Below are 22,801 nucleotides of genomic sequence, written 5' to 3'. Positions count from 1 at the left end.
CGCTACGGTGAGCGAATTTCTAAACATGCATGGGGGCTGGAACTGGTCAGCTTTTGATCATTTGCTGCCCAACTCTATCCTGATGCAAATAGCTTCGGTAATGCCTCCTAATCCTCTCCTTGGTGTTGATAAAATATTCTGGAGTTATGAGCCAAGTGGCCACTTTACGGTTCGCTCGGCATATGCGTCGTTATGTCAGCTGGAACTCACTGCTACTGATAATGCATGGAATCAAGCATGGTCCTGGAAGGGGCCGCAAGTAGCACGCATCTTCCTTTGGCAGGTTCTTCATGCGAAATTAAAAACAAAGAGTGAATTATCTAGGCGACATATTCCGGTTTCTCTGGATTGTGATAGGTGTGGGGCTCCACTTGAGGATATTATTCACGTCTTGAGAAATTGTCATTGCATCAAGCGGGTTTGGCTTAGGCTTGTTCCAGGTCGACATCAATTATCATTCTTTCAGTTGTCTTTACGAGAGTGGATAATTGCGAATTTACAAAACAAGTGGAACATTCCCTATCCATTATCTTGGGAATGTATATTCGACGTAGTAGTGTGGAGATTATGGTATTGGAGGAATCTTTTCATCGTGGAGGGGAAATTGGTGGATAGCTCAACAGTCTATGTAGATATTATGGCTAGAGCTAATGAAATCTATAGATTAAACAATTCTCACCTAAGTCAGCAGCCGCGGAGGAAGGAAATTTTTATTAGGTGGATGCCACCCTTATGGCCTTGGTGCAAATTGAATACGGATGGTTCTTGTAGAAAAGATGAGGGTGCAGGAGCTGGTGGTATTATTCGAGACTCAGTCGGACACTGGATTACTGGATTCTGTATGAATATTGGAGAAAGCTCGGTGCTAATGGCAGAACTTTGGGGTCTGTACCAAGGTTTACGTCTAGCTTGGGAGGCTGGAATCAAACGCCTTTTGGCTGAAGTGGATAGCCTTTGTGTTACGCAATTGATCTCAAGTGGTTGTGCCTAACGAATTCTATGCTTTAGTTGTTGCTATTCGGGAGCTTATTAGTAGAAACTGGCAAGTTGTCATCACCCATATTTATCGGGAAGCAAATTCAGCGGCGGATTTTATGGCAAATATGGCTCACACATACCCCCAGGGATTGCACTTATTTTCTAGCCCGCCTGTGGGTATTTTTTCAATTATTGTACAAGACTTGTTTGGGGTTACCAAACCCCGTCTTATTCCTGTTTAGCTCGCTTGATTGAGCCCCATCTAATCAAAAAAAAAATTATTAAAATACAAAGTTCATATCTATTACATGATCATCAATTCATTATCTCAATTTTCTATGGGCTACTATTCTAAATATTTTATTTGAAATAATATTGTTCTTATTTATTTATTTGTTTGTTTTTGTAATTATTCTGCGAAAGTAAAAAAGATATCTTCTTCACTATTTTTTTAAGGTTTTGTTTTAAAAATTAATTTTTTGGATCTTTTTTATTATTGTTGAAAATTCAAGAATTTAAAATAGAATGAATTTGAATCTCTTTTATGTTTCTTTGAGTGTTGAAATTGCATATAAAAAAAGATCACATAAAAAAAAAAAAAAACTCGCCTAATAAGGCCTAAGTACTCTAAAGCCAGCCCTGCTCTGTTCCATTCCATGGATTAAAGCTGTTTACAAATCAACATACGGTAAAACTAGCTTTTAGCCCCGCAAAGCTATTGACCGTGCAAAGCCGCAAGCATTTGTTTAATTTCTCAGAAGCGAGGCATTTACATACAGATGTGAGCAGGGAGAGACAAGAAATGTATCACTAACAGAATCATGCCTGGAGTGATAATGATCAGATCTCACTGAAGGAATTTCATTCTCTGCTTTCTAACAAAGAAACAAGGAACCAATTAAAAGAAATTCCTTCTTCTAATGCACTCTAGTCACAATCATATGAGGTTTAATTTAGCATAAGTGACAGATGATAATGCCTCATTCAATGTTCACTTTCGAATAATCCCAATGTGCAGCTGTGTTACGACTTTTATCTTTATCTTTATCTTTTTCTTTTGCTTTTGCTTTTCTTTTAAGTTAAGACCCAAATTAAGTGATTCTTGTCGTCGTCACTAGGCATTGCCCCTAAGATATAGTCTATGGTGGGGATCAAAAAATGGTAGCAAACAAAAATACATGATTTAGGCCCCAAGTGCTCATAGTTTCCCTAACGTTAGGTGCTACAGTTTCAGAATTTCTTATATTCAGGCACATGTAAACAAATACACATGAAGAAATAATGCCAATATCAAGTCTCAATCTCATGCATGGAGCAATAATGACAGCAAGATTTGGACGAAGGGAGTTTCCTTCTGCTTTCTAAAGGAAGCACGGAATCTTTAAAAGCAATTCCTTCTTTTGAAAGCACTCTAATGATGAAAACTCTGTATATTATGAGGCTGATTTAGTATAAGTCAAAAACTGCTGCTGGACTTTGCTTTCGATACTATTGCTTCTTTAAGCATTTTTTTCCCCTTTTGTTGTGACCTTAAATTTACAAATGGGATTCATTTATAAACATTCCATAAGATGTCCTCTGGATGGGAATAAAGTGTGGGCAATTCCATATATTTTCTGCATCCAGAAAGGTCACCAAGTAATAACTTGATCTCTTTTATTCTTTAAGAAACATTCATGGTAACATTGATGTGAGATACTGGAAATCTGCAACCAATCATTTTGCTTATTAAAAATTAGCAATATTCTTTGCAGAAGCTTGAGCTGCCAATGGAAAATTTGTTCACCAATGAGCTGGCTACTAATTTCACTGAGAAACCAAACTTTGGCTTGTAGAGATGACATATTCAAGAGCAAGAACAAAGAAAATGGTCTCCTCATTTTTGTATTAACATAGTTATTGATAAATGACATAATGATTAGAGATTTTGGTTCCCTTGATGCCTGTTAAGATAATTCCTGCTCCCATCATGCACTCAAAATCGAGATATACGAGTGGGCTTATCAGGGCCAACTGATGAGAGAATGAAGTACTACTAACCTCAGCAATATTTCTTAGAAGCTTGTATTAGACTATCCTAATTATGCTTTTTCAAAGTTAGTAACTGTTCTCTAATTAAATATGCATTATGTCTGAGAAAAGATATTCTCAAGGCATAGCACTCATTTAGAAGATTTGGAAACTGCAGGATTGATGATCAAGTGACAGATCACTGCAATGAAGCTAAAATTGAGAGTTACACAAGTTTGTCTAATAATTTTATTTATTTTGTTGCTTGATGAAAAAAAAAAAAAAGGAATAACAGAGATCTATGCATTTTGTAGTGCATGTCCTTTTGTTATTTATTAACCCCCATTTAATTCCTTCCCTTTTGTTTCATCTTATCTTGTTATAATACATTATTTATACTATGAATTCATTTTCTAAGATGAAAAGAAAGTCATGCTACAGCCTACAGCTCATTACACACTTTATTCCACATCAATCAAAGTTCTTAGTTTCTTTGTGATATATTGTTTAGTGTCGGCAGCCAAGTATTGCAGCAGCCAGCAGGTAACTAATTTATGTTAACAAATAATGCATAATGGTAAACGTAGACATCATAGAGCAGGTAAACAAATTGATATGATTCGACCCAATCCACCAAATCCATAAACAAATATGCCAAGCAGCTGCCACCTGCAGCTACTTCAAAATAATTCTTAACTGTGATGCAAATTTTCTAAAAGATTCCATTCTCTATGTAAACGGAATTAAAATAGCGTTCTTGATTAAACAAAAGTCACTTTCAAACCCGTTCATCGATGTTACTTCATTTTATTCCATGGGGGGACAAGCCTAGCTCAACCTATTTATAATTGCTAGCTTTAGATGTACTACTATATGAAAGTGTCCAAAACATAGCATGTGTGTGTTAGCTGTGTGAAGCATTTTTTTTTTTTTAATCATCTTGTGGCCACAAAGAAAAGAATAAATCTTCTCTGTGTTATCAGAGAACACCAACTGCGTCAAAGCAATTTCGTATAGGATAACAATGGGAAGGATAGACTACATTGGTGTCGTATTTTTAAGTCTTTTTGGTGTTGTAGGCCTGAGTGAAGCTCAATTGCAACTGGGATTTTATGCTAAGAGCTGCCCAAGAGCTGAAAAGATTGTGTTAGACTATGTTAACAAACACATCCACAATGCCCCCTCATTAGCCGCATCTTTCCTCAGAATGCATTTCCATGATTGCTTTGTCAGGGTTAGCACAATATTTCACCTTTTGGAAGCTTTGCATAAAACTCTTATCTCCGTTTTACATTTTGTTTCTTGCTGACGCGCGCTTCGCTTTGCATCTCAGGGCTGTGATGCATCCGTGCTGCTAAACTCAACAGGCAATCCTGAAAGAAATGCCGTTCCAAATCAAACATTGACAGGCGCAACCTTTGATTTCATCGAAAGAGTGAAGAGACTAGTCGAAGATGCATGCCCCGGCATAGTTTCTTGTGCAGATATTCTTACGTTAGTTACAAGAGACTCTATTGTAGCCACAGTAAGCGTTGCATTTTCATTTTCTTCTTGAGACAAGATAATTAATTAACAAGACTACAGAGCTTCTGTTTCTGTCTAATTTTACTTGCTGTTGACTTCAGGGAGGTCCTTCCTGGAAAGTTCCAACCGGACGAAGAGACGGGCGAGTCTCCATTCGTTCAGAAGCCCAAAACAATATCCCAGCTCCTACTAACAACTTCACCCTTCTTCAACGAAGTTTTGCTAATCAAGGACTTGATTTGAAGGACCTGGTTCTGCTCTCAGGTAAGCACAACAACTAAAGTGTTTGGTAATTTTTATTTTTTTTCAATCTTTTAAGTCGTGGCACCGCAATTCTAGATGGAACTAAGCTTGACATAAGGCTTTCATGTTGTTTCAGGTGCACACACAATCGGGGTCTCCCACTGCACTTCAGTTTCAAGCCGGCTGTACAATTTCACAGGAGTGGGTGACCAAGACCCTGCTCTTGACAGTGAATATGCAGCAAATCTCAAGGCAAGAAAGTGCAGAACTCCAAATGATAACACTACATTACTTGAAATGGACCCTGGTAGCCGCAAGACATTTGATCTTAGCTACTACAATCTTTTGCTTAAGAGAAGGGGTCTCTTTGTATCTGATGCTTCTTTGACTACAAACTCTTTCACTTTGTCTTTGGTTAAGCAACTTCTTCAGGGATCATTGGAAAATTTCTTTGCTGAATTTGCCAAGTCTGTGGAGAAAATGGGAAGGAATAAGGTTAAGACTGGATCAGAAGGTGAGATCAGGAAGCGTTGCGCTTTTGTCAATTAGCTAAGCTTGGAGGCATTTCGGTCTTTTTTCTACTTTTTCATTCCATTTTCTTTTTCTCCTTGATTTTATTTTCTTATTTGGGCCGACGAACAAAAATGAATGACCAAGTTTTGCTTTTACTGTGAGAAGGTCAATGATCTCCTAGCCGAACGGCGAGATTTGGGCTTCTTTGCATACTGTTCGAATAATGTAGCCCCACCGTATCTCTTTTACTTTTTCAAGAAGATTGTGCTCTTGTAATAAAAGCAATTGAAATTGGAGACATGTGATGCTGTCAGTATAAAATTTGTCTGTCAGTATAAAATTGTGAACAGTTTACAAGCTCCACATAACATAGCTCCCGGCATTAGCTTGATCATTGCTGTGATCATGATTCCACGTGCTATCAACAAAATATAATATAACTACGTCTGTATCTAATGCTACCTCCTAGACTTCAACAAGATAGCCAAGATAGAAGAAATGAGATTATGATGAGAGTGGAGTAACAAAGTTTTACTTATGTACCTAAAATTAAGTAGTACGAAACATTTTGAGCGACTTTAAAGCCAAAACTGGTTATGCATCTTGGTTTCCAAGCTTATAATATCATCTTGTGATTAAGAAATGAACCACTAAAAATGTTACGATAGCCATAAATACTACGTGGAATGAATTATGTGTAGTTAAAAATATTATTTCTTGAGAATTAAGTTGAGTGACATTATTAAAAAATTAATTTTTCTTTGTCAAACATTGTAACATCAAAAAAGAAAAAGAGTAATTTCATAATTTTTGAAAAAGAAGATTTGTTTAGGGTGGTTTGGTATTATTTTTCATCACTTATTTTCTATTTTTCGAGAACAAAAGTTGTTTAGTGGGCCTTAGTAACAATGATATTTTTTATTCCATGAAAACAAATCATATTCATTCTACAACGTTAACAAAGAAAGTTGGAAAACATAAAATTTTTCCTCTTCACTTTGTTCATGGGATCCACCACAACTTTTGTGACATAATTATATACAGGGAGCTGGCTACGGTACAGTTTATGTACCTTACAGACCAAGTTAGCCAGCTCCCAAGGGTGCCATTTGCGCGCTTTGTTTCCACATGCAGGGACACGTGGAGTGCCATGAGGGTGTTTGGGGGGGGGGGGGGGGGGGGGGGGTGGTGGTGTATGTTACAGAATATTTCACAATCTTTCAATGTCTCTATAATTTCAGAGAAACAATTAAATGCATTTTCAAATTCACCAAATAGTAAGCATATTTATATTATAAAATAAATACAAAAACATCATTAAAAAAGGGTACCAAATGTACCATTATCATTTTTTTTTTCAACCTTTTGACACTCCTTTAAATTTCTCATAAAACCCCTTTTAATTGAAATTACCTAAATAATCAAAGATAAATTGATTTACTTTTTATTTTGAAAGGAAAATCAATCTACACTTAAATAAATTATCCTTTTAAAAAAAATTATACCCGTCCCACTCCATAATTTATAGTTATATTTTTAATTCTAATTAAAAAAATAGTTTTTAGACACATATCAAAATTTAGAGTTATATGGAGATAAAAATTATATAATAAAATGAAATAAAATCATTTAAGATTCTATGATTTGAATGAATTGTATAATTAAACAATTAAAAGAATCTTTTTAGGGAAATTTTTTATAGCAAAATGTTAAGTTTAATTTATATTTTATCAATTAAACTAAGGTTTTTTAAGAAATAAAATTCAAAAGGGGTGTTATAAGGATTTTAGCTAGGTGTTGAAAGCTCTACTATCGCGGAAAAGAAGCTTTGGGCTAAGCATCAAATATTGGGTTTGCAAATGATACCCAAGCTAATCTAAAAATCGATCCACATGCATTCATATTAAGGGCTTAAGGCCCAGCTAGCTAGCCCACAAAAACCAAACAGTTTCTCTTTCGAAACCCTAATTTGCATTGTATTTTAAAAAGTGAAAACCCTGACAGTGCCTATATATATAGATATATAGAGAGGAGTCATACCCATCGGATCATCTCTATTATTTGCTGCCTCTTTCTATTCCCAATTCGAATTTTCTGCGTTTCTCTTAAATTTTCCAGGATTCAGGTCAGGGTTTGCGTTCACTGTTTAAAAAAGTTGTTTTATGTTTATTTGTTTTCCCAAATTGATGCTGTTTTGCTGTTTTAAATTAAACTATGTATGTGTGTGAGAAGAGTGCTATGAGGATGCAATTTTTCGTGGACTAGAGTTTCTGATCTGGGTTTCACTCCTAGTAGTTGAAGACTAACCCTTGGCTGTCTGAGCACCTTTCTCAATTTTCTTAATACACCATAACTCTTGGCAACTAAAGGATATTTTGGTAAAAGCCCTTTTCTCTTTGTCTATATGGTTGGTCTCTTAGATGCAGAGAAGAAAAGGCTATTCCCAAACTATACCCAGCAGTTAACTTTTTTTTTTTAAAATTTACTTGTAAATAGGGCTTATGATGAAAAATTAAAATTATCTTAGCGGATTTCAGTGAGGCTTTTTTGGCCAATGATCTGATTGTTACACACACTGAAGCCTTTTGGTATTTTGTTTTAATTATTCCAAAATTTATTTTCATTTTTGTTTCTTGGTGTTAAATAAGGGATAATTAATGCTGTGATGAGATGAAGCACTTTGGTGCGTATATGGGTAGTGGACGAGGCCTTTCAAAGGCATTGCCGTGAACCCTATTTATTAACGACTTCTCCTTCCACTGAGCTCTCTAATCCCATGTGGTTTTGTGGTTTCTTTTATGTTAAACAGCTACCAATTGTCTTATAATTGATGATTTATTTTGTAATTAAAATGCGTCCATTACCAATTCTGGTGGAAATGTTAGTTCCTCTTGGTGTAATGGCTCGGACGCAATATTTAGCTTTTTTTTGTGGCTTATCCTGACTGGTGGTCATCTCTATGCCACTTGATCCTGGAAACACCACAAACATTTTTTCTTCGAGTGTTGTTTGTATTTAGAGTCCCAATCAGGTGAATGCGCGTTTCACTTGATCGGTGCCCGACGCACACCTGATCAGAGAGAGAGCTTGAAGTAATGAATTTGAATTGGCATGGTGAAAATGGGATGGATGATTTGGAATCGAACCATTTGTTCATAGATTAATAAATCCTAATGAATATCTTAAAATATTTTAACTCACGTCTTCAGTTTAAATAGGTACATACATATTCAGTGGATTATGAAATTTGACCTTTCTGAGGACTGGGGAACTAATATAAAAAAAAAAAAATTCAAAGTTAAGCACTTCTTATTTGCATGCTGGATAAATTCACATAGTTTTTCCAAGCAAGTCTAAACATTTTTTCATAGAGAACTAGTTTAATCCTTTAATATGAAAGAATGATTCATTATCAAAAAAACACTCAAAGTCCATCCATTTTAATGTTTCTCAACAAATGATAGAAAGTATTTATTTAGCTAATAAAACTCCCTAATGTTTGAAAAAAAAGATCCACCTATGTTACCACTGTGGTAAGGTACTACACTTTTTATCTCCATCCTAAACTGCCGTTGGATGTAAACTGAATGAATCTAACGGTCGAAAAAGAAAAATGGGTAAAGGCTTATTGTCGGTTGTTGAAAGATAATTTAATAATTAAACAAAGGAAAAAAATGTTAAATAAGCGTCCACCAGAGGCCTTCATCAAAAGATTTTTCACAACCCAGGAAGGAATTAAGATCATCAAAATCTTTTCCTCCCCCAGAAAATCCGATAATTGAATTCTTTTTCACCCCCAGAAATGACGATCAATTTCCCCTAGAAATTGCTATTGTGAAGTTTAAAGTCTTGGTGTCTCCCGATAAAGACAGAAACGATGCAAGTAAAATTCACGGCGGATACATGACAACGGGAACCAACTAGAAAAGATATTGGGTGGTTGTGGAAGTTTAGCAATTAGACACATCAATTTGCCTTAGAACAGAGTCAATTTCTCACGTGCACTTGATCTATTGTTGTGCCGCTGGAACTGAGGAAGCAGGTAATTAAAAAGAAAAAAATGTTTATTTTTGTTTGCAACAGTATGGCAATGGTAATTTGCTTAGGAGTGTCGATCACGTTTATTTGTTAGAATAAGTGAAGGCGAGATTAGTAACAAGTACTGCTTGTTTAATTTGATTGCAATAAGCACTACGTTGAAGGAGTGAGCGAGAGGGAAATAATTCCTTATAGAAGATTTTGTAGAATGATTGGGCTATTATCTTGTAATAAACTGTGAAGATACATATTTCTTTCTTTTTGTAATGGTTAAATGTAACCATATCGGTGATTCAATTAACCTTGCTTGGTTATTATTTTTATTTTGTTTTGTTTTTTGTGTTATCTGCTGGTGGCCAATTATGTATGGATGACATTGGGGTTATGAATTGTTAATTTAGTTTTGTGAATGGGCTGCACGTAGCTGAGGAGAAAAATGAGTTGCTTGGCTATAAAAGCAAGCATGTTCATGCGCTTTGGGAATGTACCCCCTTGAAATGCTTTGTATACTTGGTAAAATAGGCTATATATCTGTTGCAGAAAATGAATAAATTTTCATGTTGACCATGAGTTGATGTTCATAATTGTTTTATATTGTAGGACTGCTCAGCGGGGTTCTGTTAAGAGAAGGTCAGGCTGTACCAAGTAGTCACCTTATGGCTCAACATTTTTTTCATAATGTTCCCATCACATGAGTCTGTTTGGACAAGTTCTGCCTGTTCAACATGTAGTGTCTCCGAAGTCTATCTTACTGTTTGTGTGTGAGGTGTTGCCCTCTCCATTAGTAGCAAGGAGCCAAGGACAGGGCTGTTTGCAGGTGTTCTTAAATTAAGCATGCATTTGGAACATGTAAAAAAGAGTGCCTTTCTCATGGCATGCAGAGGAAAACACCCATGAGAAGAATTTAGCAGTAAACATATTATAAAGGGCATCTGATTTTGTTCTTGGATGAAGATATGGTTCTCAGTTGTTTTTATGATTATATTCATAATAGTCTGAATTCATTTTTGAGTTTCTCTTTTATGGATTGTTAAAATTTGGCAACAAGACATGTAGTAGTTGAAAGAAGAAATGGCAATAATTTCAATAATTTATTTAATCCTGTTGTTAGCTATATTGTGAAATGGTTAATGGTATTCAGGGACCTCTCGATTAATTTATAGATAGATTTGGATGGTTTCATAGCAATGTAAAAAGTTTGCTAAATTCTCGAAATACAATCTAGATTCCCAAGATTATTAAGAAATCTTCACCGAAATTAATGGGAAGCTACCTTAGAATTAGCGGAGAACTATCTAAAATCTATGTAGAAACTAATTAATTTATAGTGGTTCAAAATCCAAAATTTTGTTTTTTTTGTCCGAGAAGTTAGAGCAATTAGGCCAAGGTCAATTAAGAAACCGCTAGCTATTTCTTGTGATTTATCGATTAAGTGAATGTTCAGCGACTTTCAACCTTATGTTGGATTACCTGTCTAGGCTGACAAATAAAACGGGTGATTACAGTATCCCATTTTGTCTATAAAATGCTTAGAAAGTTTTATCTTTTGAGGCCTTAATTTCTTCCTGATTTGATGTGTATACATACTCTTGGAATTAACGAACATTCAGGGCCAGGATCCTTCACAATCTCAGGAGCAATTTTGTCGTCCTTGGCTCCATTTCTAGTAAAATCAAGAAAACATAATGGGGTAGTTAATTTGGTGGCAAATTAGATCACGTTTGTGTGTCCCAAATTCGAACTTATGTTCCTCAAATGTAATTATGATTCGCAAGTCATTTTCTATGGTCCAGGACGTATTTGTTTAAGTATTTTTTTTTTTTTGGTTTTTTTATAAGCCACGAGGAGTTTTGCATGGAAACCATTAATTCAGTACCAAAAACCCTGCCAGCTGCGACTTAAGAGATTATTTATTTACTTTCATTGTAGAAGTAACATTGTTGCGTGCATGCTTCAACATTATGTTGTTGGTTACTTAAGTCTGTTTTTATAGCAACCAATAGGTTTCAAGATTGGGGCTCCTGAGGAATATCTGAACCAGTAACAAAATATTTGAAAATGGCTTCTTCTTTACTTGACAAGCGAAATACTTAAATTCGAAATTATAATTTTGTTGGTTGATCAATAATCTATTCTGCCCCTTTTGGTTTTCAGTGATTGCTTTTAATATTTAAGTTATTTTTTTATTTCTTGCCTTGTAATTCACTATCTCTTTTATCTTCTACTAAAGTTACTAAATACAGATTTTTATCTCTGTGTTACTGTGCAGGCCTGTGATAGCAATATGGATAACCCAGATGAATTCAACATCAACCTTTTGAACCTTGGTTTTGTCTTTCATTATAATATTTTGTTATATGTATAACTTAATTTCGGATGGACCTTTGTTTATCTTTAGATTGGGGAAAGATTGTGATATTTTTCTCAATACTTGTATGGTTGTTCATTACCTAAGTGTTTTGGTATACACCGACACCACCACCTCACTTTCAATTATTGTAATGTGCATTAATTACCAAGCATTTACAATTTCTCTATGGCCTGCATGCTTTAACTTGATAATATTTGCTCTATCTGTCTGGAGTTTACTGCTATAACTATGGCTTAGGCAATCCACAGCTGACAAATAGGTGATTTGTGACCATTTTAATAGGTCGAGGTCCTTTACTTCCTGCTATTACCATAAAGTATCATTTGCACTCGGCATAATGTGATATTAATCTTTACAAATGTTAAAAATTGAGCATTTTATTGTGAATAAGAGTGCTGGAAAAAGCAACCTGAAACTTCTTGTTAATTGAAGTTTCTTACTTTCAAGTTTCTTACTTTCAATTTACCATCTTTCCATTTATCTTACAGGACACGGGCTTACTGAAATTGCATTCATCACTATCGTATAATTTATGTCATAAAAGGCACAAATAAGTAATATTCATTACTTTTGGCAAAAAAAAAGTAATATTCATTACTGTAATAGGCACAAAATTCATCAGCCACTAATACCAGAAAGCTCTTTCCCTTTGCTTGGCATTGCCGTGAACATTAAGCAAAAGATTAAAGTGTTTTGTTTTCTTTAATGCACGGCAATGGCTGTTTGCATCATCAAATGCCATGCAATATTTAAATCCAATCTACACAGGCAAAATCCTATTTTCATGCTCGGTTCCATCACTTATGATGGCTGTTGAGTGTTAGAAAATGCATATTTATAAAGGAGAAAACCGTCATTTTACATTTCAAGTCTTACTAACAACCCTTACTTTTATGTATTTAACCTTCTTGTGATTTAATTACATGTGTTTTATTTTAATTAAGTATTTTATGTATTTTAGGGGCATTATGGTCATTTCACAATAAAGGAGAAATCAGACGGTAAAACGGACATCACTTTTGAACTCAGGACGGTCAAAAACCTTAGGAGGAGCATAAAAGGAAAAATGGCACTATTCACATGTACGGTACTATTCACGTGTACGGTACTGTATACGTTACTGTTCACAACACTGTTCACATAGACGGATCGATGACGTGGCATTGACCGATGATGTGGCATTGACTGATGAGGTGTCACGATCCTGTTGGGCTAAAATTCTTATGTACTGTTGATGGTGACGTGGCAGCATATCAGTGGATGAAAAATCTCGCGTACGGTATATGCATCACACAGGATTATTTTCAACCAAACCGCGTTACTGTTCATCCGAGTCAAACCATGTTACTATTCATCCGCGTGGTCAAACCGTGGACTGTTGACTGATGACGTGGCACAATCCTGAGCGTCCAAACTGTTTTTAATCCGATGGCCATGATTTACTCCATGTATCTATAAAAAGGGGGCCTCTCCCCCCTAATTTGATATCTCTGAATCCATTTTTGGGATCCATTTTCTGTAATTCCTTCTCCATCTTGTATTTTCTTCGTATTTTAATAAATTCTCATTTTGCCCCTAGTTCAACTATGAGTGACTAATTTTCTTTCAAGCTTGGGTTGAAGGTGAAGTCTCAACATGTGTCATGGGCTTAATTTGGTAAATTTATTTTCTCTTCCCCTCTAATTTTTGTGGATGTTTTGACTTCTCGTCGACAAATAATAATAGTCTTGTCTAGATACCGCCTTGGTTACACCGGCTCTCTAGTATAAGGTTATTATTATTTGGCACGATAAGCCCTTAGCACCATATTGATTAGAGCGTGGTTCATGAGGTGTGGATTCCCCCCTCATGATTTAATTGGCATTAATACGGATTATTTAGCCCATGATGCATGTTGATACGGATCCAGATACCCAAGTACGTCATTTCAATAGAATTCTCTTCAATTTATTCTCACCATTTCAATACCAATTTTAGAATTTATTCTCGCCATTTTAATTTAAGTTTTAGCATATTCCAATCATTTCCACCACAAATCCAATCACCCATTCACAAAAATTAATTCTATACAATTAAAATCCACCTCCTCGTGGGATCGACACTCATCACCATTAATCTATACTACAATAGATTCGTGCGCTTGCGAGTACATTAAAATTTGCACAACAAGTTTTTGGCGCCGTTGCCGGGGAGGTAAGTAATTTTAATTCATAGAATTAATTTTTTTTTTGAATAATTTCTTTTATTTGTTTTCTTGTATTTTTTTTATTAAATTAAAAAAAAAGAAAAAAAAAGTGAATCTACATTTAAAGGTTAGTATTTCTTTCCTTTTTCTCTTCTTTAAAATTCTGTAATTTAATTTTCAATTTATTTTTCTTTGTAATTTTTTTTGTTTATTTTATTAATTTAATTTTTAGTTAATTTATTTCACGTATTTGTTTTTGTGTATTTTTATAGAAAGGTTTTAATAGCGCAATAAGGTTAGTATCGTAATTTCTCCCTCTTCTTTATTTTTATTTGTTTTGTTCTCATCCTTATTTTTATTTTATTTGTTTTGCATGCATGGTCGTAAGTCATTATTACCTAATCTTGAACCTATAGACCTTGAATTAGAAAAAACACTTCGCTTACACAAACACGTTAAAAATAAAATGGATTTACAAGCACCACAAGAGAGGCCATTTAAGGACTATTTTAGTCCCTTAGCTAATTTGAGCACGTCATGCATAAGATACCCAAATGTAGCTGCTAAGAGTTTTGAATTAAAACCTAGTGTGTTAAATTGTCTCCCTACATTTTATGGCCTAGAAAATGAGGATCCATATAATCATTTGAATGATTTTCATGCCATTTGTCAAACATTCAAATATGAGAATTTTTCAGATGATGATGTTAAACTTAGACTATTCCCATTTTTTTTAAAAGATAGAGCTCGTTCATGGTTAAATACTTTACCTGCTAATAGCATTTCATCATGGGAACAAATGGTAACGAAATTTTTGAATAAATATTTCTCAGTGCATAAAACCAATGCTATTCGCAGGGAAATCTCAGAGTTTACTCAGAGAGAGGACGAGCAATTTTTCGAAACATGGGAGCGATTCAATGGGCTACTCTTGAAGTGTCCACATCATGGGTACGAGAAATGGCACCAATGCCAATACTTTTTAGAGGGATTACTACCAAATGTGCAAGAATGGCTAATGACAACAAGTGGAGGAGAGCTAATGTCAAAAAGTGCATCAGAAATTTGGGAATTCTTCCAGCGACAAGCGGATAATTCCCAACAACGGAGTCGATCACTCAGGAATACTAGAAGAATTAAAGGAGTAAATGAGGTTCAAATTGGCGAGTCAACTTCGGGAATCAAAGAAGTCAAGGAGATGGTTGAAGGTCTTGCTCGACAAATAGCATCGTTATCGACTGCTAAATCAACAGAGCCACATGACCATGACTCATACTCAGATCAAGCCAATGCCATAGGTGTAATGAGAAAGCCATCAAATTACAACCCATACTCCAACACATATAATCCTGGATGGAGAGACCACCCCAATTTTTCATGGTCTCAAGGATTCCAACAGAATGGACCAGCAGCTCCAGCTCCACCAATGCAACAAATTCCTCAAGTTCCTCAAGCCTCTCAGCCACCATTTAGACCATACAATCAGAACCAGAACCACTCTCAACCTAGACCATGGGAGGATGCATTCCAGAATTTCAGGAATGTTACTCACTCCACGATTGAGCAACAGAACCGCACCATTGATGGACTACGAAATAAGTTGAGAGCAGGCTTCAACTCACAAGCTCAATCGGTTTCAAGCCTCGAGAAGATGGTGGGACAACTTGCTTCTTCAGTTCAGACCTTGGCAATGACCGTTGAGAAAGGCAAATTTCCAAGTCAACCAGTGCCTAATCCTAAAGGAGTACATGAAGCAAGTACCAGTTCACCACAGCAGCATGGAGAGGTCAAAGCTGTCATGACCTTGCGAAAAGGAAAAGAAGTCGACAACAAAGTGGAGATGCCGGTGACAAAAGAAAATCAAATTGTACCTGTGAATGTTGAGGAATCATCACCGGAGGAGAAAGAAGAAACCAACCCACGAGAATACGTTCCCAAAGCTCAATTTCCTCAGAGGTTAGCTAAAGGAAAAAAGGGAAAATCCACAGGTGAGATTCTTGAAATCTTCAAACAGGTAAGTGTTAACATCCCTTTGCTTGATGCTATTAAACAAGTTCCATCTTATGCCAAGTTTCTTAAAGACCTTTGTACTAAAAAGAGAAATATGCATGTTCAAAAGAAGGCATTTTTAACAGAAAACGTTAGTTCTATACTCCAACATAAAATTCCTTTAAAATGCAAAGATCCAGGCTCCCCCACTATCTCATGTAGTATAGGGAACCACACAATTGAGAATGCTTTGTTGGATTTAAGAGCTAGTGTAAATTTGTTGCCTTATTCAGTATTTGTGAAACTTGGACTTGGAGAATTACACCCAACTCCAGTGGTGTTACAGCTTGCAAATCGGTCCACGAAAATACCTCGTGGTATTGTGGAGGACGTGCTTATCCAGGTAGACAAGTTTTATTTTCCTGTTGATTTTATTGTAATTGACACTCAACCAATACAGGATTCAAGGAAGCACATCCCCATTATTCTAGGCCGACCTTTCTTGGCAACTGCGGATGCTCACATTCAATGCAGGACTGGAAATATGCAGTTGTCCTTCGGCAACATGACTATGGAGCTGAACATCTTCAACATTGCCAAACAACCTCACAGTGCAGATGATGGAATTGTTGATGTGGATTTAATTGAAGCATTAGTTGATGATACTTTTGTTTCAAACCTTAGTGATGATCCTTTACAAACATGTTTAACTCACTTTGGTTTTGATTTTGATATTGACAGATCGGTTGATGAGGTCAACGCCCTGCTTGACTCAGCACCATCTATGGATACTAATAAATGGAAGTCAAGAGTTGAACAACTAGCACCATCAGAGAAGAAACTCATCCCATCATCAGAATCACCACCGAAACTCGAGCTCAAACCATTGCCCAACACATTGGAATATGCATTTTTGGGAGAAGAAAGTACTTTGCCGGTAATCATCTCATCATCCCTAAATGACGAACAAAAAGGTAAGTTGTTGGATGTTTTAAAAGAGCACAAAGGAGCATTAGGATGGACCATAGCAGACATTAAAGGTATAAACCCAGTAGACTGCATGCATTACATTCACCTTAATGAAAATGCTAAATCTACTAGGGAAATGCAACGTCGGTTAAATCCTAATATGAAAGAAGTTGTTAGAACAGAAGTCCTTAAGCTATTAGATACTGGTATCATTTACCCCATTTCTGATAGTTCATGGGTTAGTCATGTGCAAGTTGTCCCCAAAAAGTCAGGAGTCACAGTAGTTACCAATGCTGATAATGAATTGATACCCACTAGAGTAACTACAGGATGACGTGTATGCATTGATTATAGAAAGTTGAATTCTGTCACACGTAAAGACCATTTTCCTTTACCATTTATCGATCAAATACTTGATAGATTAGCAGGACATGAATTTTATTGCTTTCTAGATGGCTACTCAGGATATAATCAGATTCCCATAGCACCAAAAGATCAAGAGAAAACTACTTTCACTTGCCCTTTTGGCACATTTGCATATAGAAGAATGCCATTTGGATTATGTAATGCACCTGCTACATTTCAACGATGCATGCTAAGCATTTTTTCTGATATGGTTGAACGATTTCTTGAAGTCTTTATGGATGATTTTTCTGTCTTTGGTGACTCGTTTGATCAATGTTTACATCATCTAACACTAGTTCTGCAGAGATGTGTCGAGAAAAACTTGGTCTTAAATTGGGAGAAATGCCATTTTATGGTAAAACAAGGTATTGTTCTCGGTCACATCATTTCGAGCAAAGGTATTGAGGTTGACAAAGCCAAGGTGGATCTCATTTCTAATCTTCCTCCACCCAAAACAGTCAGAGAAGTAAGATCTTTCCTTGGGCATGCTGGTTTCTATAGACGTTTCATTAAAGATTTTAGCAAAGTTTTCTAGACCCTTATGTAATTTACTTGCTAAGGATGTACCTTTTATCTTTAATGATTCATGTCTTATGGCGTTTGAAAAATTAAAGCATTTGTTGACATCATCACCCATCATTCAGTCCCCGAACTGGAGTTTACCATTTGAACTCATGTGTGATGCATCTGACTATGCAGTAGGAGCAGTATTAGGACAAAGAGTTGATCGAATTCCGCATGTTATTTACTATGCTAGTATGACATTGAATGATGCACAGTTGAACTATTCAACTACTGAAAAAGAAATGCTAGCAGTAGTGTTTGCATTGGAGAAATTTCGATCTTATCTCATTGGTTGTAAAATAATTATATTCACAGATCATGCTGCTCTTAAATATCTTCTCACAAAGAAAGATGCAAAAGCCAGACTAATTCGTTGGGTGTTACTTTTGCAGGAATTTGACTTGGAGTTCAAAGATAAGAAAAGGACAGAAAATGTTGTGGCAGACCACCTCTCTCGACTCCATTTTGACACAATTACAGAATCATTACCATTGAATGAGTCATTTCCAGATGAACAATTAATGAATGTGGAAGTATTACCTTGGTATGCTGATATAGTTAATTATCTTGTTACAGGTAAACTTCCAGAGCATTGGACCAAGCAAGACAAGGCTAAATTCTTTGCAGAGATAAAGAATTTCTTTTGGGATGACCCGTATTTGTTCAAGTATTGTGCAGACCAAATTGTTAGACAATGTGTCCTAGAAAATGAAATTCAGAATATTCTTTCATTCTGCCATGAACAAGCTTGTGGAGGCCATTTCAGTGCTAAGAAAACAGCGACTAAAGTTTTACAATGTGGTTTCTATTGGCCAACTATATTTCGAGACGCTTACACGTTCTGTTCTTCATGTGATAGGTGTCAACGAATGGGGAGCATTACACGAAGGAACATGATGCCATTAAATCCAATTTTAGTGGTAGAAATTTTTGACGTATGGGGTATCGACTTCATGGGACCCTTTCCCCCTTCTTTTGGCCACCAATACATATTGGTTGGTGTTGACTACGTATCGAAATGGGTAGAAGCAATTCCATGTAGAACCAATGATCACAAGGTGGTGATAGCATTTTTGAAAAGCAACATTGTTTCACGCTTTGGATTCCCTCGAGCAATAATCAGTGATGGTGGTGCCCACTTTTGTAACAAAGCATTCAAAGCTCTTTTGACAAAGTATTCAATCACACACAAAGTGGCGACCCCGTATCATCCGCAAACCAGTGGCCAAGTTGAGATCTCCAATCGAGAAATAAAGCACATATTAGAAAAGACGGTGAGGCCGGACAGAAAAGATTGGTCATTAAGACTTGATGATGCCTTATGGGCATATAGAACGGCTTTCAAGACCCCGATTGGGATGTCACCCTACAGGCTAGTGTATGGAAAAGCTTGCCACCTACCTGTGGAACTCGAGCATCGTGCATATTGGGCCATCAAGAAATTCAATTTTGACATGCAGCAAGCCAGCTCAGAAAGAAGATTACAGCTGGCAGAACTTGAAGAAATTCGCAATGACGCGTACGAAAATGCCAAGATTTACAAGCAACGAATGAAAGTCTTCCATGATAAGCAAATTATGAGAAAATCGTTCACTCCAGGTCAGAAAGTGCTTTTATTCAATTCTCGCTTGCACCTATTCCCAGGTAAGTTACGCTCTCGTTGGTCGGGCCCATTTATTGTTCATACTATTTTTCCACATGGGGCAATTGAAATTAAAGACCCAAAGAATGGTGTCACGTTTAAAGTTAATGGTCAAAGATTAAAGCCATATCTAGAGTACTAACCACATGAAGAAGACACCGAAATAAATTTGAGTGACCCACCAAATTTGAATTGATTTTTTTTCTTTTCGTTGATTTGATTTTTCTTTCTTTCTTTTTATTATTATTCTTTTGCTAATTGAAATTGTTTTTGCATAAGTGTGTTTATTTTACCATTAAGTTTTCTCTTATCATTTTTAATCATGAGTCTCATACTTAGACCGTTCCTCCTGAACATTCTTAAACCACTTCAACGTGTCAAAACTCATCTCAAAAGGCAGATTCAATTTTGTAAAACACAACGCATTTGGGCTCTACAACCACCAGAGTTAGTAGCCTATGTTGAGGGTTTAGAACGCCAACTCAGAGACATTGAGAGAAGTGTTTACGACATCCAGTTGGAGCTTGAGGTAAATTCAATAAGAGGACGATTTTAATTTTCTTTGTGTGTTTTAATTTGTTTTTCTGTTTGTGTGCTTTAGTTTGTTACCCCGGTGAAGTGGCGGATAACGGTACTCCGTGACAATCAAGTCGGTTACTTCAGTTTCCCATAATAACTGATATTCTGAGGCGAAGGTACGGACAGAAACGAGATTCTAGTGAAGCTTCACAAGCGATTCCCTTCACTTCCTCAGAATGCCCTCCTTACGATCTATAAAGCTCGGTCCGAACGCATGCGATTACTCATGAGGAATAACATACCTGCTGACATCCGTTGGTTAATCGAGGCTAAAGTACGATCGGCAGGTGAGTTACCTCCAAAATTTATTGCATACATGCCTGGTTGTGGTAAAGGAAATTATGCAAGAAAACGACGAGCTCGAAGAATTTCTGTTGCTTGTCATAAGTGTGCCAGAATGAGTTGCAATAAAAACCCATGTTCTTTAGGAATGGTGTCTGATAACAGGGAAGATAAGATTCAATTCATTAGGGATGGCTTGAATAAGGAGTCATTGGATGATATCCTTTTGTCTCTTGAAACGCATCCCAGTGGATATGTGCAAGGAGCGATTCTCCAGTTATGGCCATTGTTCCAGAAAGAGCATGCACGATATAGTCTCGGGAATCTGACTATAAACGACCCTGTTTGCCAGTTTATAAGAAAACTGGATAGGAAGCCTATCCTCGACCCATAGAGGGCGTTCAAGCCGTTTCTGGACGTAAAACCAGAGGAAGATGTGAGCCACAGTCGCAACTACCTGTAAATATCCTTTTACTTTATTGTTATTTTATTTCACTATTGTCTTATTGTTTGCATTATTGTCTTAATAATTTTATTATTGTTTGCTTTTTCCTTTTTACTGTTTTCTTTTTGACTTGCGAGCCACGTGCTTTACGCGTTATTTAACACTGACATATTACCTCATACACAACCATGACCCACTATCACCAAGACTCTTAAATGTGATATCTTTTGTCAAGCACTCACAAATTATTTTTGAGAAGTATCGCAATGGCAGCTACTCCCAATAGACAATTCAAGAATATTTGTGTGCTTTCTGGATTTACATATGGCAAACATAAAGAGTTCGTTGAGGCAGCCATCGATCTTGGTCGAAGTATAGCAGCGAGACAATTACACTTGGTGTATGGAGGAGGTAACCGAGGGTTATCAAAAATGATCTCAGAAGCAGCTTTTATCAGAGGAAGTCAAGTGTTAGGCATCATCCCAAGAGTCTTAAAACCATTGGGCAGTTCGTCTGACTCATCAACTGGAGAAGAGTTAGTCGTCTCAGGTATGCAAGAAAGAATAACTGAAATGCTTAATCATGCTGATGCTTTTATTTTCCTTCCAGGAGATCTTGCAACACTAGAGGCACTTATCACGCTAGCATCTTGGGCCCATCTGCACATCCACCAGAAACCCATCGGTTTGTTAAATGTCAATAACTTTTATGATGGCTTTATCGCATTTCTTAACCATGCAATAAAAAACTATTTCATTCCCGCTAATGTGAAAAAACTCTTTATTTGTGCTCACACTGCTACTGAGCTACTTGATATGTTACAAGCTTATAAACCGGAGCCAGACCCCTGGACCTTTGTGTTGGAGCGACCAAATAATGATGGTAACAGTAGCCGCAGTAAGAAGTACAAATTAGATTTAACTCTCCGCCTGTAAATATTTTCTTCTGTGTTGCACCACCCAGGTGATGTCTTCTAAACTCTACTTCTTTCCTTTCAAACATTGAGGACAATGTTTCGTTCTGGTTGGGGGGAGGGAATAGTCGACAATTGTGGAATTTTGGTTAAGTTTTTACTAATTTTTGTTGTAGAAACTAACTGTTGCTAACTTTTTGTGTCGAAGATGGCTGAATATGGAGTTTAGTGACTCTAGAAACGCATCTTCATGGTAAAAAAAAAATAAAATTAAAAAACTAAAAAAAAAAATTCAGACATTTTCTTTTTCTTTATTATGTTTTTATGTTTATTTTTCTTCTTTTTAATTTCTCCTCTATAAATATACATTTTCCAACTTGTGAGTCGAAGATGGCTGAATATGGAGTGTAGTTCCTCTAGAAACACATCTTCTTTAAAAAAAAAAAACAAAAAAAAAACAACATTTTTATTTTCTATCATTTTACGTGTAACTTTTCTAATTAGTTTTTATGCATCATTTTCACATTTCTGCATGCATATTTTCTTTTCATGTTTAGAATAGGTTAGGGGGTAGAATGTTGTTTAAAAAAAAAATTGTGTGATTTGTTTTAACATTGGATGACATGATTAATTTCAAATTTTAGTATTTGTATTATCTTTGGTCTTAAGTGATGTTACATTATGTTTGCTACTCTACATGTTGATGTCGGAGACAAATATGAGTTGCTTGAAGGAATGAACATGTCATAATAAGTACCAAGTGAGTTTTTGAGCCTATTATTTTTCTTGGAGAATAACCCTTTTGCCCACTCTTTATACAGCTTAGCAATTTATTATTTTATACACGATCTCTAGAATTCTTTTGAGTTAACCCTTAATAAAAAGAAAAAAAAAGAAAAAAAAGTGTGTTGCTACATTTGGAGGCCCATCTAACTAGTAGATATGGAAGGTTATTTAGAGCCCTAAAAGACGATGAAAATGCCATCTTTGATCCGTTTGAGCCTTTCTAGCCATCCCTTTTATTAAATATCCATAGTTAACCCTTTTGAGCCTTTAAAAAAAAAAAACATTTTCTTTGTCAACTTATCATCTTGACCCACTCTGATTTGGAGTATTACTCGATATCTTATAAGTTCCATCACCTATTTATG

The 22,801-nt window shown here is 36.1% G+C and overlaps 1 protein-coding gene and 5 non-coding genes across 6 annotated transcripts; 5 read left to right on the top strand and 1 right to left on the bottom strand.

The window, feature by feature from the left end:
* The first annotated feature begins 3,930 nt into the window (after positions 1-3,930).
* LOC18050450 (peroxidase 3) lies at positions 3,931-5,655 on the top strand. Its single transcript, XM_006447453.2, has 4 exons — positions 3,931-4,222; positions 4,322-4,513; positions 4,614-4,776; positions 4,892-5,655. Exons 1-4 carry the CDS (start codon positions 4,013-4,015, stop codon positions 5,302-5,304), a joined length of 978 nt encoding a protein of 325 aa, XP_006447516.1. The 5' UTR covers positions 3,931-4,012; the 3' UTR covers positions 5,305-5,655.
* Positions 5,656-7,497: 1,842 nt separating this feature from the next.
* LOC112101352 lies at positions 7,498-7,597 on the top strand. The gene has a single exon (XR_002907479.1). It is a non-coding gene; the product is annotated as a small nucleolar RNA Z157/R69/R10 (small nucleolar RNA).
* Positions 7,598-7,763: 166 nt separating this feature from the next.
* LOC112101355 lies at positions 7,764-7,852 on the top strand. The gene has a single exon (XR_002907482.1). It is a non-coding gene; the product is annotated as a small nucleolar RNA R11/Z151 (small nucleolar RNA).
* A 72-nt stretch (positions 7,853-7,924) lies between these two features.
* On the top strand, positions 7,925-8,036 carry LOC112101356. Its single transcript, XR_002907483.1, has one exon. It is a non-coding gene; the product is annotated as a small nucleolar RNA Z152/R70/R12 (small nucleolar RNA).
* Positions 8,037-8,130: 94 nt separating this feature from the next.
* On the top strand, positions 8,131-8,261 carry LOC112101364. Its single transcript, XR_002907491.1, has one exon. It is a non-coding gene; the product is annotated as a small nucleolar RNA snoR80 (small nucleolar RNA).
* Positions 8,262-14,712: 6,451 nt separating this feature from the next.
* On the bottom strand, positions 14,713-14,816 carry LOC112101274. The gene has a single exon (XR_002907401.1). It is a non-coding gene; the product is annotated as a small nucleolar RNA R71 (small nucleolar RNA).
* Positions 14,817-22,801: the final 7,985 nt, after the last annotated feature.

This window comes from Citrus clementina, unplaced genomic scaffold (genome assembly GCF_000493195.1).
Source record: "Citrus clementina cultivar Clemenules unplaced genomic scaffold, Citrus_clementina_v1.0 scaffold_2, whole genome shotgun sequence".
NCBI classification, from domain to species: Eukaryota; Viridiplantae; Streptophyta; class Magnoliopsida; order Sapindales; family Rutaceae; genus Citrus; species Citrus x clementina.
The sequence above is the reverse complement of the archived record's forward strand: the minus strand, read 5'-3'. Positions and strand labels throughout refer to the sequence as shown.

Coding starts and splice junctions, on each gene's coding strand:
- LOC18050450 (XM_006447453.2), top strand. CDS start 4,013: ATGGGAAGGATAGACTACATTGGTGTCGTATTTTTAAGTCTTTTTGGT. Junction 4,223..4,321: donor TCCATGATTGCTTTGTCAGG/GTTAGCACAATA, acceptor TTTGCATCTCAG/GGCTGTGATGCATCCGTGCT. Junction 4,777..4,891: donor GGACCTGGTTCTGCTCTCAG/GTAAGCACAACA, acceptor ATGTTGTTTCAG/GTGCACACACAATCGGGGTC.